Source organism: Marmota monax, unplaced genomic scaffold (genome assembly GCF_021218885.2).
Source record: "Marmota monax isolate L192 unplaced genomic scaffold, Marmota_monax_Labrador192_F-V1.1 WCK01_AAM20220418_F8-fsc00023, whole genome shotgun sequence".
Classification (NCBI taxonomy): domain Eukaryota; kingdom Metazoa; phylum Chordata; class Mammalia; order Rodentia; family Sciuridae; genus Marmota; species Marmota monax.
The window spans coordinates 3,801,276-3,816,908 of record NW_026692907.1 but is presented as its reverse complement, the minus strand read 5'-3'; the positions used below and the strand labels follow the sequence as shown (position 1 = coordinate 3,816,908).

Sequence of the window (15,633 nt, the reverse complement as noted above, 5' to 3'; positions counted from 1 at the left end):
TGTAAGTTCCTTTAATTTTTGTTTATCATGAAAGGTTTTTATTTCATCATCAAATCTAAAGCTTAATTTTTTGGATATAAGATTTTTGGTCGGCATCCATTTTCTTTCAGAGCTTAGTATATGTTGTTCCAGGATCTTTTACTTTTCAGGGTCTGGGTTGAAAAAAATCTACAGAGATCTTAATTGGTTTCCCCCTATATGTAATCTGATTCCTTTCTCTTATGGCTTTTAAAATTCTTTATTTATTCTGTATGTTAGGCATTTTCATTATAATGTGCCTTGGTGTAGATCTGTTGTGATTTTGTACATTTGGTGTCCTGTAAGCCTCTTGTATTTGATTTCCCATTCATTGTTCATGTTTGGAAAATTTTCTGATATTATTTCATTGAATAGATTGTTCATTTCTTTGGTTTGTACCTCTATGCCTTCCTCTATCCCAATAATTCTTAAATTTGCTCTTTTTATGTTATCTCATAGTTCTTGAATGTTTTGTTCATGGTTTCTTACCATCTTCACTGTGTGGTCAACTTTATTTTCAACATTATATATTTTGTCTTCATTATCTAAGGTTCTGTCTTCCAAGTGATCTAATCTGTTGGTGATGCTTTCTATTGCGCTTTTAATTTAGTTTATTGTTTCCTTCATTTCAAGGATTTGTGTTCTGTTTTGTTTGTTTGGGATTTTTTGTTTGTTTTGTTTTTTTCAGAACCTCTATCTCTTTATTGAAGTAATCTTTTGCTTCCTGTATTTCTTTATATAGCTCTTTATCGAAATGACCTTTTGCTGCCTGTATTTGTACTCTCATATCATCCTTTAATTCACAGAACATTTTAATTATATACAGCCTGAACTCCTTCTCCGTCATTTCTTCTACTGTGCTGGCCATGGATTCTAATAATGTAGTATCTTGGTTTGTTTGGGGCACTTTCTTTCCTTGTTTTTTTATGTTGTTCATGTGTCTTCCCTTCCAGCACTGCAGATCCAAGGTGTTACAGTTTTTACCCTATAGGCTTATAGTGTCCCTGTAGGGTTCCAATACCTCTGCTTTAAAGGGGAGAACAATATTAACGATCCCAATACAAACAATGTACAGCCTTGAATCAAATAGCTGCTATTAAGACATTTACGGTTTTGTCACAATATTCAGAAATGGTGAGTTCAGTTATTATCTACAATAATAGTAGGTTTGCAAAAAGGTCTACAGTTTCTGATGGTGGACAAAGAGAGAACTGGGGGTGGGGTGTAGGATGAGATGTTAAGGAGGTAGGAGGTAAGGATGTAGAGTTATTACATCTTAGGAAGTATGAAAGAGGAATCTAAAGAAGTTGGCTAGTAGCAGGAGAAAAGAGAGAAAGTGATTTTGGGGAGACAAGTAAGTGGGAAGACGGAAGAGTACAAAAAAGAAACAAACATAAAAATTAAGGAAATTTAAAATTTTAAAAGAAATATACAACACAACTATAATATACTATTCAGACAGCCCAGTCCTCAGTAGCCTAGTTTATGAAAAGTACCTGGTTTCACAAATGTTGGGGATGTGAGGGTGGGAGAAGAGAGAGAGAAGAAAAAGAAAAAAATATTCTCAAAAATACAAAGATTGTTTTCATTGGAGATCAGTATCTTTGCTGCTTCCCTTCTCATCCAGTAGGTGTGGTTGTCTGTTGTTTGCTAGTATTTTTTACCCTCAGGATGGTGAAGGTTATTAGGGGGTGGGAGGGTTGGTCTTGGGGGTGGAGCTTCTGGAGGTAGGATATAGCACTTGTTGGTGCCTGATGGGAGACTGCACCCCAAGGATCTCCTTTGTGGCCTGATCATGTGGTGTGGGTGCCTGATCTTATCTCCTTATATCGCCTGTAGACTTCACAATTCCTGATCTCTAATTTAGTCTCTAAACTGTATCTCACTCACCTCCTCCCTTTCTACGTCCCAATCAGGAACCTGTCTCTCCGGAGGTCTTGTGAGCTGTGTTCTGGGGGCTGCACACCTGTCATGGAGAGCTGTTTGGTATTGGGCAGTTCAAGACCAAGTTTTGTGAGCTACAGACCGGCCGCATAGCCGCAAGCACTGTGCCGAGTTAGTAGGTGCAGGAAAGAGGGAGGAGTTGGGGACTATTGGTATTGCTTGATATTGATATTGCTTCTAGGCCCCAGTTGGTGTCCCAAACTGGTAGGTACCCCAACTAAAGATGGCATCAGCGGTGTCCCAAGATGGAGGCAGATATCTTATGAGATGGGGTATTGGGCCAGGTGGTATGTTGGGCAGTGTGTTCAGAGATGCAGCTCTGTGGCATCCTGTGTTGTGACTAGTAGCTGTCTCCAGACCCTGTCCAGTGTCCCCAGGTGCAGGCTATTGTGTGTAAGAGACTATGTCAATAGTTGCAAGATAGTCCCAAGATAGAGGCAACCAGGAGCTCCATATTGGTAGATAGGGTTCCACTCAGAAGTGGTAGCCTTAGGTCTTGCATGGGCAAGCGGCCGGGAGTCCTGTGCTGAAGCTAAGACCTAGGGACCTGTGTAGGCATGGCAGCCGGGATTCCTGCCCAGGAGCATCTCTTGGGGGAATCCTCTAATAACTCTTGACAAACAGTGTTCCCACTACTTGAATCCTGGGTCATGGAGTGACACAGAATGTAGCCTCCCTCCAGCATGCCATCTTGGATTTGTTTTTTTTATTTCAGCAAATATTGTTGAGATTTTGATAGGGATATCATTGAATCTGTAGATGACTTTGTATAGACATCTTAACACAATTTAGTCTTTAATTCATGAACTAGGACATCATTCTAATTATGTCATCTTTAATTTCTTTCCAGCAGTTTTTTGGTTTTTTTGGTTTTTGGTTTTTTTTTTTTGTAGTTTTTGCTTTAGTGTTTAATTTCCTTGGTTAAAATGATGACTTATTCTTCTCAACACTATTGTAAATGTAATTGTTTTCTTTTTCAGTGTGTTCATTGACAGTGCAAGAAATGCAACTGATTTTTGTATACTATAACTTTGCTGAATATATTTATTAGTTTTAACAGGTTTTTTGTGGAATCTTTAGGTTTTCATTTTATACAAGATTGCATCATCAGCAAATAGATTATTCTAGTTCCTCCTTTCCAAATTGTATTCCTTTTGTTTCCTGCCTGATTTCTCTAGCTAGACCTTTTATACTCCAGTGAACAGAAGTGGTCAAAGTAAGTGATCATCCTTGTTCTCTTAAGGAAGAAAGAAAACCTTTCTTTCACCATTGAGTACGATGTTAGCTGTGAATTTTTCATATATGGCCTTTATTATGGTGAGATAGTTTTTATAGCAAAAAGCATTAAATTTTGTCAGATGCTTTTTTTGCATCAATTTGAGATGATCATATGGGCTTGTTTCCCCCATTTCTTTGTGTTAATGTGGTATTAAAATCATTTTTCATATATTCAGTCATCCTAGCATTCCAAGTATCAGTCCTACCTGTTCCTGATAATTAATGCTTTAAATGTACTGCTAAATTTGGGTCACTAGTATGTTTATGTTCTTGAGGATTTTTGCATAAGCATTTATAAGGGACATAATTCTGTAATTTTCTGGAAGATCCTTTGGTTTTGATATTAGGGTAATGCTTACCTCATAGGAGGTAGTGTTTTGGAAGAGTGTGAGAAGGACTCATATTCTTTAGTGTTTGGTAGAATCATCAACAAAACCATCTTGTTCTGTACTTTTCTTTTTGGGTAGCTTTTTGATTACCAGTTATCACCTTGCTAATTACAGGGCTATTCGGATTTCCTATTTCATTCTGATTCAGTTTTGATAAGTTTCTAAGAATTTGTTCATTTCATCTTTCTAGTTCCAAGTTGTTGATGTGATATCTTTCTGGTTTCTTAATGTAAGCATTTATAGATGTAAATTTTCCTTTTATTCCACTGCTTTTGATGTATCCCCCAACTTTTGGTATGTTGTATTTTTCATTTGTTCCAAGATATCTTCTAATTCCTTGGTGATTATTTGATTCATCCTTAGCTTTTCTTACTGCCTGTATATTCTAGATAAAAGGTGTGTAATCTACAGATATTCCTTGAATTGAATTATAATTTTGTCTGTTTGCAAGTCTTCATTACATGATTAAGAGAGTGTATCAACATTTGTTATGTTTTCATATACTTTTTAATATATGAGAATTCCTGGTCAGAGCTTCAACATAATATTTTGAAGCATTTGACCTTTGGTTTTTTATGTTCCAGATGTATAAATAGGAAGAAGTCAGGATTTTGGTTTGTTGGGTAAAGTCATTATGGTTAATGCTAAAATTTTAGCCAAAACTTAAAATTACTTTATAGTTGACATCAACATTTAACCTGAATTAGACATAAATTGTATGATTCTAGTATTGAAAAATAAATCTTTAATAGTGTTTTTTCCCAAGAGACATCTGAATTAAAAGATATAAAAATGCTTTTATTTTAAAAACTGGGTTTTTTTGAATTGAAATGTTTGAATCATTTTTTAGAAGTTATTGATCTTATCCTTGTTATGAATCAGTTTATTTGGGGGGAAAAAGCAAAAAGTGTTAGATTAGATTAGATTTTTAATATATATCAAAGAATCTCTTAAAAATGCATTGATTAGATTTGGTAAAATTTTGAAAACTGTGCCTCGCATCTTTTTTAATGTATTTAATTAGCAGTTACCATGGGCTAACGACATGCCACACAGCTTACTAAATTCTTTTCATATATTTACCTTTCAGTTCTCAGAATGGCCAAATGAATTTGTCTGTTTTTATTATCTCTATTTTTTTAAACATAATTTTTGGTTCATTATATATTTTAATCATTAATACAAGCTTGAGCCTAATTTTAGTAAGCTTTTTTTTGCTGTGAACAAAAGAGCTGACAAGAACAATTTTAGAGCAGAAAAAGTTTATTTAGTTTTCATGGCTTCAGAAGTTCGTAGATGGCTGACTCCATTGCTCTGGGCCCAAGGTGAGGCAGAACAGTGTGGTAGAAGAAGAAAGCATCTCAGGATATCACCAGAAAGCAGAGAAAGAGAGAGATTCCTCATGGACAAAAAATAAAACCCAAGGGCATGCCTCCATCACCCTGCCTCCTCTAGCTACACCCTACCTACCCACAGTTACCACTTAGTTAATCCATATTAGGGGGATTAACACACTGATTAGGTTAAGGCTCAGAACCCAATCATTTTGTCTCTAAATTTTTTTTTTTTTTTTTTGCATTGTTTCACACAGGAGCTTTTGGGGGATACCTAATAGCTAACTATAATAAGTCTTTTTATACACACACACAAATATATGTCTATACACACACACACAGAAATATATGTCTATACATAAACATACAAATGTATGTCTATACATAAACATAACGTGTGTGTGTGTGTGTGTGTATATATACACACCAGTAAATATAAACATGTGTATGTATGTATAAATTGTACTATCATAAGCACTTTAGAAATTAAAAAAGAGTTAAAATTTAAATCAGTTGTCTTTGGACACCTGAGGTGTAAATAGTATAAGCAGGATTAAAACCAGCATCTGATTCTAAAACCTGAGCTTTTAACCACTATAACTACAGAAAAAGCACTCCCACATTAAAGAAATGCCTCTTTATTTTACTGTCCTTTATTTTTCTTCTTAGTGCTTGTCACCACTTGACATGTATATATTTTTTATTTGCTATCTGTCCCCCTTGTTCTTTTGTTCAATGTCCCCTTTAAAAAGTGCTTAACAGATATTAGTTGATAATTGAATGAACAAATGCAGTCAGTACTTAAATCATTTAAAACCATGTTTATTAAAAATTCCCTCTCTACACTATTATTCCTTTACTGTGTCATTATTAGCAAAATCATTAATATGCTCCATGTTAAAATGCACTGATGTAAAAGCAGTTACTTTATAATTAGGAAAATTATCTTAATTGTTTTATGAACTTGTTTTTACAAGGAAAAATGCTTTTTATTTTGTAAACAGCCTATTTTTAGTAACTGAAACCTATCTATTTTTTAGACTGTTATCTCAGTGTATGGAGTATTTTGATTTGAGGTGCCAGTTATTAGATGATCTAACAAGTAAGTAAACATCTAACTTTGATTTGGGGTGGGGAAGTAGAAGAGAAAGCCAGAGTAGACATTTTTAATCTGCTTTAGCAATGTCGGGTGCAAATGTGATTATAATCTTTGTTTGAAATGAAATGATTTCCTGCAAATAGCATGTAAGCCAGTGAGCTCTCTGTCAGTACAGTCCCAACTATTAATTTAATGTGTTGAGAAGATTTGTTAATTTAAAAATTGTTAAAGACTTATATTTTAATTGTACCAACATGGAACTATGATGAAGAGCCTTTCTCTCTAGTATAATCTATTCTGACAGTTTTGAAGGTTGATCATTGAAGGAAAGAGGAAATCTAAGAGAAGCATGTTGATAGTGATAGAAATTAATTAAATGATTAAAGTGTCATTGTTAAGAATTCTCTTGTTAAGAGTGTTAAGATTTTAATTATCTGTACTTACCTTTTAATAATGCAAGAGTATGTTGGAGTACTTTATGTAAAATTTAATTGCTCAAATCAAGAAGTTATTAGTTTATTCCCCACCCTTTATGCAAATAAATTGCTTCAGTGTACAGGAAATAAGTAAAAATTAGGATGACTGGGCACAGTGGTGAATGCTTGTATAATCCCAGCTACTGGAAAGTCCTAAGCAGAAGGCTCACAAGTTCGAGGCCAGCCTGGGAAACTTAGTAAGACGCTGCCTCAAAATAAAATGTTAAAAGTCCTGGGGGTATAGCTGAATGATAGAGCACTTGCCTAGCATGTGTGGAGTCCCTGGGTTTAAAAAAGAAAAAAAAAAAAAATCCTGGTAATCAAAAAATATTAATTTCAAAAGAAAGTTAAGGCCTGGATGAAAAAACATTTTATGTGTATATAGACTGTAAATCCCCACACAGTCAATTTGGTTGTGAGATTCCTGTGGGCCAAAGGTAAAAAGGAAACAGTGTACAGTTAGTTATTCTTGATACCCAAGAAGAAAGAGAATGGGTCCTCAAAAGAAGCAAATTTTTTCCATCACTTTATTCTAAAAGAAGTTTCATACAAAGATCTTTATGTAATAGGCACATGAAGATCCAGTGACTAATAATCCTCAGTGACATCTCCTAAGGCAGATTTCTTCCTGGGTCCTGAGTCTGTCTCAGAAACTTTGAGCAATACAGAGAGGTTGATTTTATGGAAACTAAGGTAGTGAGTGGAGTTTGGCTGTGTTTTGATTCAGGGTGGGATTGGTCATGTCTGGAAAGTGGATGGACTATGTATTCATCTAACCACCTAGCTCAGTGTGTTTTTCCACCAAGCTTCCAGTTAAATTTGGGCAGCGGCCATCAAGGTTTTGCTCTCTGCTTTTTGAAAACTGAATTCATGAGTTGGCTATACACATGCAACTTTCAAATGAAATGAATAAATTGTTAAGGTAGACCTTCCCTGCATTGTTGAATAGTAAATGAAGGATCCAGGATCTCTTATGAGGTCTTAAGGCGCAGACAGAATTAATTCTCATGCAGTATGTCTTGAAACAAAGAATATTGTCTGATTTGGGGGTACTTTTTTCTAAGTCAGGGCCTACACTAATACCCTTTACACCTAGCACCCGGTGGTGGAGGTGTTGGCCTCATTGCCTAACTAGGGAAGCAGGGTGGTAGAGATTAGGTTCGCATCTGGAGCCAGACCAGGTCTAACTAACCCTAAAGTATCCCTCTTCACAAACCTACAGGTACCCTGCTTGCTTGTCACTGTAGTAGAAGATAATCACTCTTCTTCTCCTCATCCCAACTGTCTGAATGTAATTTTGCTGTAAGTCCTTGTTTGGCCCAGAAAGTCAGATGCTAAATATGAAAGACTGTTCTGAGGAGTTGGGCTTATTGTTTAGAAACCTCTGCTCACGCTAATCTGATCTTGACCTCCTCCTCCTTTGCAGAACTCCTCCCTCCTTTGTTTTGGAAAACACCACAGGAGCCTTGGTTCCCCTGTATCCTTCCATCCCTGCCTTCTCCAGAAGGCTTTTGTTCCCTAAGCCAGGAGCTTCTTCAGAGCAAGGATGGTCTCCCCCGTCTCAGCCTCAGCGTGTAGTATGGTGGCCTGTGCAGAGGAGGCATTTCACAAGAGTTTTGCTTATGAAGGTGGAATTTTCAGGCTCCTTGTGGGAAGCAACTATTAACCTGCCCTTTATTAGTGACATGCTTTTTGAGATCTGTGAAGTGAAAGATTAGGACTTGACTGCTTACTTTAATTCAGGATTTTGACTCCACAAAGGGAAATTCTTCCTCTTTGTAAAATTTTCTTTCCTTCTTAGCTTCAGAAATGGAGCAGTTACGAATAAGCCCAGCTACCATGCTTGAAGATGAGATTACATGGCTGGATAACTTTGAACCTAATCGCACAGCTGAATGTGAGACCAGTGAAGCAGACAACATCTTATTGGCAGGACACTTGCGGCTCATTAAGACCCTTCTTTCACTCTGTGGTGCAGAAAAGGAAATGCTTGGTAATTACTGCTTCATCTTATCATGTGGCAGAATACCTTAGTTCTCCATTATTGTCATAGTGTAGTCTATAATTATAACAATGAGATAGTTGCTAAGTGTTCCGTGGAAAATTGACCCTTCACAAGTAAGAAATTGTCTGTAATTTTAGTAGCTAACAATCTTAAGGTGTATTTTACTGGTTTTATTATGCCATGTAAAAATTTTAACATGTTCAAATGGTGGGATCACATAACTTCTTAATACCAAGTAAAAATTACAGTTCAAAGAGAAAGTTTGTCTCTTTTTGCTGTTTTGTACTTCATAATGTATAATCTATTATACTTTACTACCTGTGAGTTCGATTCTTCTCTGGAGAGGTGACCCCCCAACCACTGCCTCCCCATTGATGGGGTATATATGAAATTCTCCTGGGGTATATATGTAATCTTAAAAGCATATCCTGTGTTGTAAAATTATATTTAAAAAAATTAATGACCACTTCATAATGCAAACTAAACTCTACATAATCTTCTTGGCTACCAGGGATACATAGAAAAGAGTGATTCTTAAACAGGAAAAGCAGGGCATATCGTTTTTACCTAAAGAGTAAGATTTTAAAAGTTTGATAAACCCTTGTGCAAATTCCCCTATTCCCAGAATAAGAATTGTTCACTCACAACTTTTCTGCTCTTGGAATCTTGGCACATGTGTTTCTAAGGGGTAAGCATGACTCCTTTCACTGTATTGTAGACTCATAAGGGAGGGCACCCTCTCTGGTCTACCGTGGTATCCCCTTCCCTAACCTTTCCTCCCCACAGGGCTTTGTTGCATAGTAAGCACTCAAAAAATAAGTGTTCGATTAAACTGGGTGCACTGCTATTGGGGGGCCTTGGGTGTTTTGCTGCTCTAATCGGAAAGTGCGCAATAGGATCTTTGAATTAAAATTTGTGTTCATCCTCAACATGAATATTATGCTCTATTCCAGGTTCATCACTCATTAAACCATTGTTAGATGACTTCCTTTTCCGAGCTTCTAGAATTATTTTAAATAGTCATTCTCCAGCTGGCAGTGCCGCCATCAGTCAACAGGACTTTCATCCAAAGTATGGAAAATGCACGTTGTGTTCAGTTTTGGTAAAAATTCTAATTTGAAACTTTAGTCCAAAAATATTTCCTTAAGTTGGACTTTGTTTTCCATATTGTGAGTTTGTGTGTCATGTATTATTCACTCTGTAAAGAAATGCATGTAAAGGAGCTTAGTGTAAAGCCTATTGTAACATAGAAGGCACAGAGCAAGTGCCGGTACCATTACCATCATCAAAGTGGAAGAGTAAATAATAATAATGTGGCTAACTAAGTCCAGAACAAATTCCAAGAGAAATGAAGATTGTTAAGGTCTGGAGTGTGGCTAACTGGTAGAGCTCAAGCTTAATGTGCATGAGACTCTGGGTTAAATTCCAGAACCAAAAGAAAAAAGAGAAATAAAGTGTTCACAAGTTTTTAGGAGCAAAGGATAAGTGCTGTGGTGCATGAACCTGTTGTTTGCTGAGGATTGACTGTTCTGGTAACTGCAATGGCTAGTGATTTATTACAGTTGTAACTTTGGAATCAAATTTTGTATTTGAGTAGAAAATTGGAAAATCCCTTTGTACTGTTGACCCTACTTGAGTGATATTTACACTCTTGGAGATAGGAAGAAGAGGCAGCTACAATCTGCCATCTCATTTGCTCTGAATCAAACTTACTATTTCAAGAATATGAAAACCAGAGTTAATTTAGGAATCTTGAAGAAACTGAGGATTTGGTATTTACAGTGAAAAAAATTTGTATACAGCTTCAGTGGTTATTGATATGGAAAAGACATAATAAGCAATATTTTACGGAATCTTACGAGATAATTTATCATGTATAAACATTTTTTGTAGCTAGAGAATCCTTATTAGCAAAGTCTGGTTTTGGTTGGGGGTGTCTTCATTAGAACTCTTGGCTTGTCCTTAATGGTGTGACTCCCATTCTTGTTCTTGCTTCAGTCTTGTTTTGGAAGATTTAGTGCCAGGTTTATGGAATTTTTTAAACATCAGAAATACATGAGTATTTTGATTTTCAGTAAACACACAAAAAAAGTAAATCTTAGCAGTTTTAATGAATTTTTTTTTTAATTTTTTATTGAGAAATCTTCCCCTCCATCAACAATGAGTATTTTTTAATACTTTCTTTTTATTAAAAGTGATACCTCTATCAACAAGGAGTATTTTTTTTTTTAATCATACACAGTACCTTGACTGGAAAAGGAACATTTTGTTTCATCCCTCCCCAGTGTACTAAATGGTATTTATCACAATCACTCCCAGACTTTTCCCACAAAAGCTTAAAGGAAAAGAAAGAGAGATTTAAAATACATAAGATCTTTTCAGAAGCCGTGCTATTCTTATATTACTGTAACAACAGCAGCTTCTTGGTGTGTAGCTCATGTGTAATGTGCCTCCCTGTTCATTTCTTACTTGTTCTTTTCAACCCATTAGTTTCTATATAAGAAACAAAGGACAGTGCTGATCTAAGAGCCCCACAACCCTGCCTTGACTCCTCTTACACTTCTCAAGTGGTTTCACTCAGAGGTCACATGTCCTCTTTTCTGTGTATCCTTCATAATCTGTGATCTCCTCAGTAATGCAAGTTTGGCGTAGATCACAGTGAGAAATTACTATCCATTCCCAAAGGCAGGCAATCTGGAAGTCTGGATGCTTTACAGTTATCTTTTCTGTCATTTTAAATACACAGACTTGGCAATTTATATATTTCTGTATACCTTTTTTTTTTTCCCCAGCAAAGTAGAAAGTTGATTAGTGTCCTTGGAAGAATTTTTGATCCTCAGGCACACAGAATGTTAGTGGGTCTCTATTCTGATTTTCATAGCTTTCTTTTTCTGCTACTTGCTCAGAAAGATAGCTACAAAAAAATATTTCTTTCTCCCTACTTTTATTGAAAGATGGCAACTCTTTGTTGTGTTTATTACACAGTTCTCCAACTCCATTCTTGCTGGTCCATTCCTTATAGAAGAAGACTCTCAAGTCATAAGTGACAGATTTTGCTATTTTATCATCAGGCCAGGAAAATATTTAGCTCTAAGCCATATTAATTTTTCCAGTTTTCATGGCTTCTGGATTACTAGATTTCTGACTTAACTATGTATGAGGAATTGCACTCTTATACTTTCATTTCAGATGTTGTTTTAGTATAATTAGGAGTGTGAGTAAAGTATTCATTGTTGAAAATGATTTGTATCTTTTGTTTTTAGGTGTAGTACGGTGAATAGCCGATTGGCAGCCTATGAAGTCCTTGTAATGTTGGCTGATAGTTCACCTTCAAACCTTCAAATTATTACAAAAGAACTACTTTCTATGCATCATCAACCTGACCCTGCTCTTACCAAGGAGTTTGATGTGAGTTTTCTAGACTGTCAGACACTTTATTTTTTTCATAATGATTTCTTAAACGTAGAATTTTAAAACCACATTTGTATTCTTCTAAGCCCAAAGAAAGTCAGTATTATTCTTTTGCTGTGTTCACATATTTAAATCAACTACAAACTGTGTTATCACATTGATACACTACAGTATATTATGAAGTGGAGTCCTTTTTAAAAAGGAGAGGCATTTCCAAGTTGGCTCATAATTATTCTCTGCCTATTATGTTCCAGCCTATTTTTTGAGTAACTTTATGCCAGGCACTAGAGATACAAAGTCAGACGAACATTGACTCCATCTTAGCACAGTCTGTGTTCAGTTAAATTCAGAAAGATTTATGGACTTTAGCTTACACTAAGAGGTGTATTAAATTTTTGGAGCTTAAAAACAAAAATGTTCCAGACCTCAAGAAGGTCAGTTTATATAGTGGAAGAGAACACCTATAAGCAAACCATTTCAATGGTTTGTGATACAGTGTAAGAGGTGTTTGTCCTATATGCTCTAACATTGAAAGACACTTACCCACTAGTGATGGTATCTTAGAAAGCTTCTTGGAGATGATGACACTGTAAGTAGAGCCTCAAAGACAAGCAAGCCAATTGAAGCAAGGTGGGATAGTCATTTATTTCAGCAGTGAGAACAGGAGAAAAGCTAAGCCACAAAACAGCTTAGCATATGTTGGGATCTACAAGAGGGAAATAAGTTGTAGGTGCACTGGAATACTAGACCAGGAGTGAGAAGACACTTTTAAAGCAGCCTTTGCTTTCTCTTTGAATATATGCTTATTAGAAGTTGTTTAATAGAAGACTGTGACTTTCTGTAAAAGGAAAGGAATGAATATGAGCCTTCCTTGACCATCCACGCTGCAGAATTCCTTATGGTAAACATGTCATAAAATCCTGTTCCTTTTTTTCAGAGTACCACCTCAGTTGCTAACATATACTTAGTATATTTGCTTGACTAATACCATATAATCTGTCCTACTAGGCTGTAAACTCTTTGCCATTAGGGACCACATACATTTCTATTCTCTGTTCCATCCCTGGCACGTACATAGTACATGTTAGGCCCCTAATTAATATTTGTTGAATGGTAATCAAGTGAATAAATATATGACTACATAAATGAATAAACAAATACATACTTACTATATGCCAGATAATTTATGAACAACAAAAAAGAAATAGAGATCATATTTGATCATTGTGATGGTATTTTGATCATTATGTTAGCATCTGCAGACAAAGATACTTCATGAACATAAGTTTTGCTAGCCTGAATTTCATAACACACTGGATATACCTCTCTTTCCTCTTAGACATCCCTTATAGCTAAAGTGGAAATGTGCCTGTGGCAGAGGTACTAATTCTCTTCCCTGCTGTTTCTGTTCCTCTGTTTCCCAGTACCTTCCCCCAGTGGATAGTAGATCCAGTTCAGGGTTTGTGGGCCTGAGGAATGGTGGTGCTACCTGTTACATGAATGCAGTCTTCCAGCAGCTGTACATGCAGCCGGGGCTCCCTGAGGTGATTTGCTTTCTCTGTCCTGTTTGGCTTGAGACAAAATGTGTTCATTGCCTGAAAGTTGTTCCATACTTATTTATTGCTTTTGGGGTTTGCATAACCCAAATATTAGTAAGTAGGGATTAGTAAGTAGCTTCTGAAATCTGTATAGACAGGTTGTTCGTAGTCACATTTTTATAAATCTGCTTGTGTAAGATCTGCCTATATGACAGACTTGACCTAATGATTTTTGAACTCCAAAATAATTTTTACGTTGTTCTGTAAACTTACTAACATTTTTAATGCTTTAGAAATGCACAGGCTCTGTCGTCAGCGCTTTGTAATAATATAGTAGTAGCATGTGGTGTGGCGGGCAGAATTTTGAGAGTGCTCCATGTGCATTGTTTGGCATTATGTCTTATAGAGATTCCAGTATACTGGCTCCAGTTTTTCCTAATCAAATGGAGGCTAAATAACAAAGCTAAATATGTGCAGAATTGTAGATAGCCACATCCAACCATATATATATATTCTAAAAAAACAATGTGGGTACATATGTCAGGATTTCCTGAAAAGTGGTTAAATATTTCTAATTTAATACTTTTCTTCTTTTTAGTCACTACTTTCAGTGGATGATGACACAGACAATCCAGATGATAGTGTATTTTACCAGGTGCAGTCTCTCTTTGGGCATCTGATGGAAAGCAAGCTGCAATATTATGTCCCTGAGAACTTCTGGAAGGTATTTCTCCCAGTAACGTATGTTTGGAGTTTGGTTACAATTTTTCCTTAGTGATAATGGTTTCTTATCTTTACTAACTCAGGCAAATTCAGATTATTAATGTATAAAAGAATTGGGTTTATAGTTGTTGAAATTGATGCTTGGTTTTAGAGTATTAGAATGTCAAAATTAATTATTCACAATTCCTGAAGATTTGCAAATTTAATTATTTTGAATATTTCTGATTCTTCATTTTAGCTCTTTGAGATATTGATTCAAATCATTTCTTTGAGCCGATAACAATTTAATTAATGCCTTTAAGTAAAGAACATTGTTTTGAACATTGCTTCACTTTGTTTCACATGCTGGAGGATTACTCATGTTTTTCACAGAGATTGGTTAGTTTCTCAGAAACAAACTCTGTTCCACAGCCTTATATGTCACCCTGTACCCACCTCTGGTTTCAGAGACTTGCTGTGATTATGAGGTACCAAGGAAGAGCACAGATGGCTGAATACAAGCTTGTCTCACTTCAGTAAAATCTCCATGTTTCTATCATGAACTTGGTTTTTAGAAGTATTAAAATGTTTTCATATGCCTTTTCTACTGTATTCAGCAATTGCTGCTTTCCTTTTAAAATTTTTGAATTCTTGCTACATAGATTTTCAAGATGTGGAATAAAGAACTCTATGTGAGAGAACAGCAGGATGCATATGAATTTTTTACTAGTCTCATTGATCAGATGGATGAATATCTCAAGGTAATAAAAAGTCTCCCTTTAATTCCCTCAGACTCTAATTACAGTATAAGAACAATGCTTCAGGGTTTGTGATTACTGTGAAACTAAGAAATCAGAAATTAGTAATCTGACATCATAGCTATAATTTATTTCTTTTGGGTTTATACATTAAAATTTATACACATCACTGGAATTACATATTTCTTCTCGATTCATCTAACACTCAATTAAATCTTAACCCAGACTACAGGGTAATAACCACTTGCACCTGCATATCTTACTGAGTATCCCTTGAAGCTTTAGAAGATGCTGTAACCCCAGTGAGTTGATGTCCCAGCTTCAGGCAGTCTTGGAATTTGTCAAGTTCTCTGGACAAAGGGACTGGGCCAAAAAGTTATCTATGATGTTTAAACCCAAAGCTTTCTGCTTTTTCCCGTAAAACATGTGACAGATTTCCCAAATTGTATTTTTCTTCTAAGACTGCCTGCTACCACTGCCAGCATTGGCCTCTCATCAGTAGGCACAATTTATCCATAAAATAACTTATGATCACAAGAAGATTGTAGAGTTGCTCTAACTGTGTCCTTTTGGCTTAGGAAGGATTCATACTCTTCATGGAGAATACCCTCCCTATCATCAACTCTGACTGAACTGTCTTTCCTCCTCCTCTGCTGATTGCATTATTCTAACATTAGTCTG

At 35.9% G+C, this 15,633-nt stretch overlaps 1 protein-coding gene across 4 annotated transcripts in view; it reads left to right on the top strand.

The window, feature by feature from the left end:
* The window catches only part of Usp24 (ubiquitin specific peptidase 24), a 134,270-nt gene that overhangs the window by 83,028 nt on the left and 35,609 nt on the right, over nucleotides 1-15,633 (top strand). For all 4 annotated transcript variants that reach the window (XM_058581498.1, XM_046451068.2, XM_058581499.1 and 1 more), the window contains 7 exons: nucleotides 6,004-6,065; nucleotides 8,340-8,531; nucleotides 9,497-9,614; nucleotides 11,807-11,951; nucleotides 13,379-13,498; nucleotides 14,091-14,216; nucleotides 14,857-14,955. In XM_058581498.1, the coding sequence (XP_058437481.1) occupies nucleotides 6,004-6,065; nucleotides 8,340-8,531; nucleotides 9,497-9,614; nucleotides 11,807-11,951; nucleotides 13,379-13,498; nucleotides 14,091-14,216; nucleotides 14,857-14,955 (862 nt within the window). The remainder of the gene's footprint in view (nucleotides 1-6,003; nucleotides 6,066-8,339; nucleotides 8,532-9,496; nucleotides 9,615-11,806; nucleotides 11,952-13,378; nucleotides 13,499-14,090; nucleotides 14,217-14,856; nucleotides 14,956-15,633) is intronic.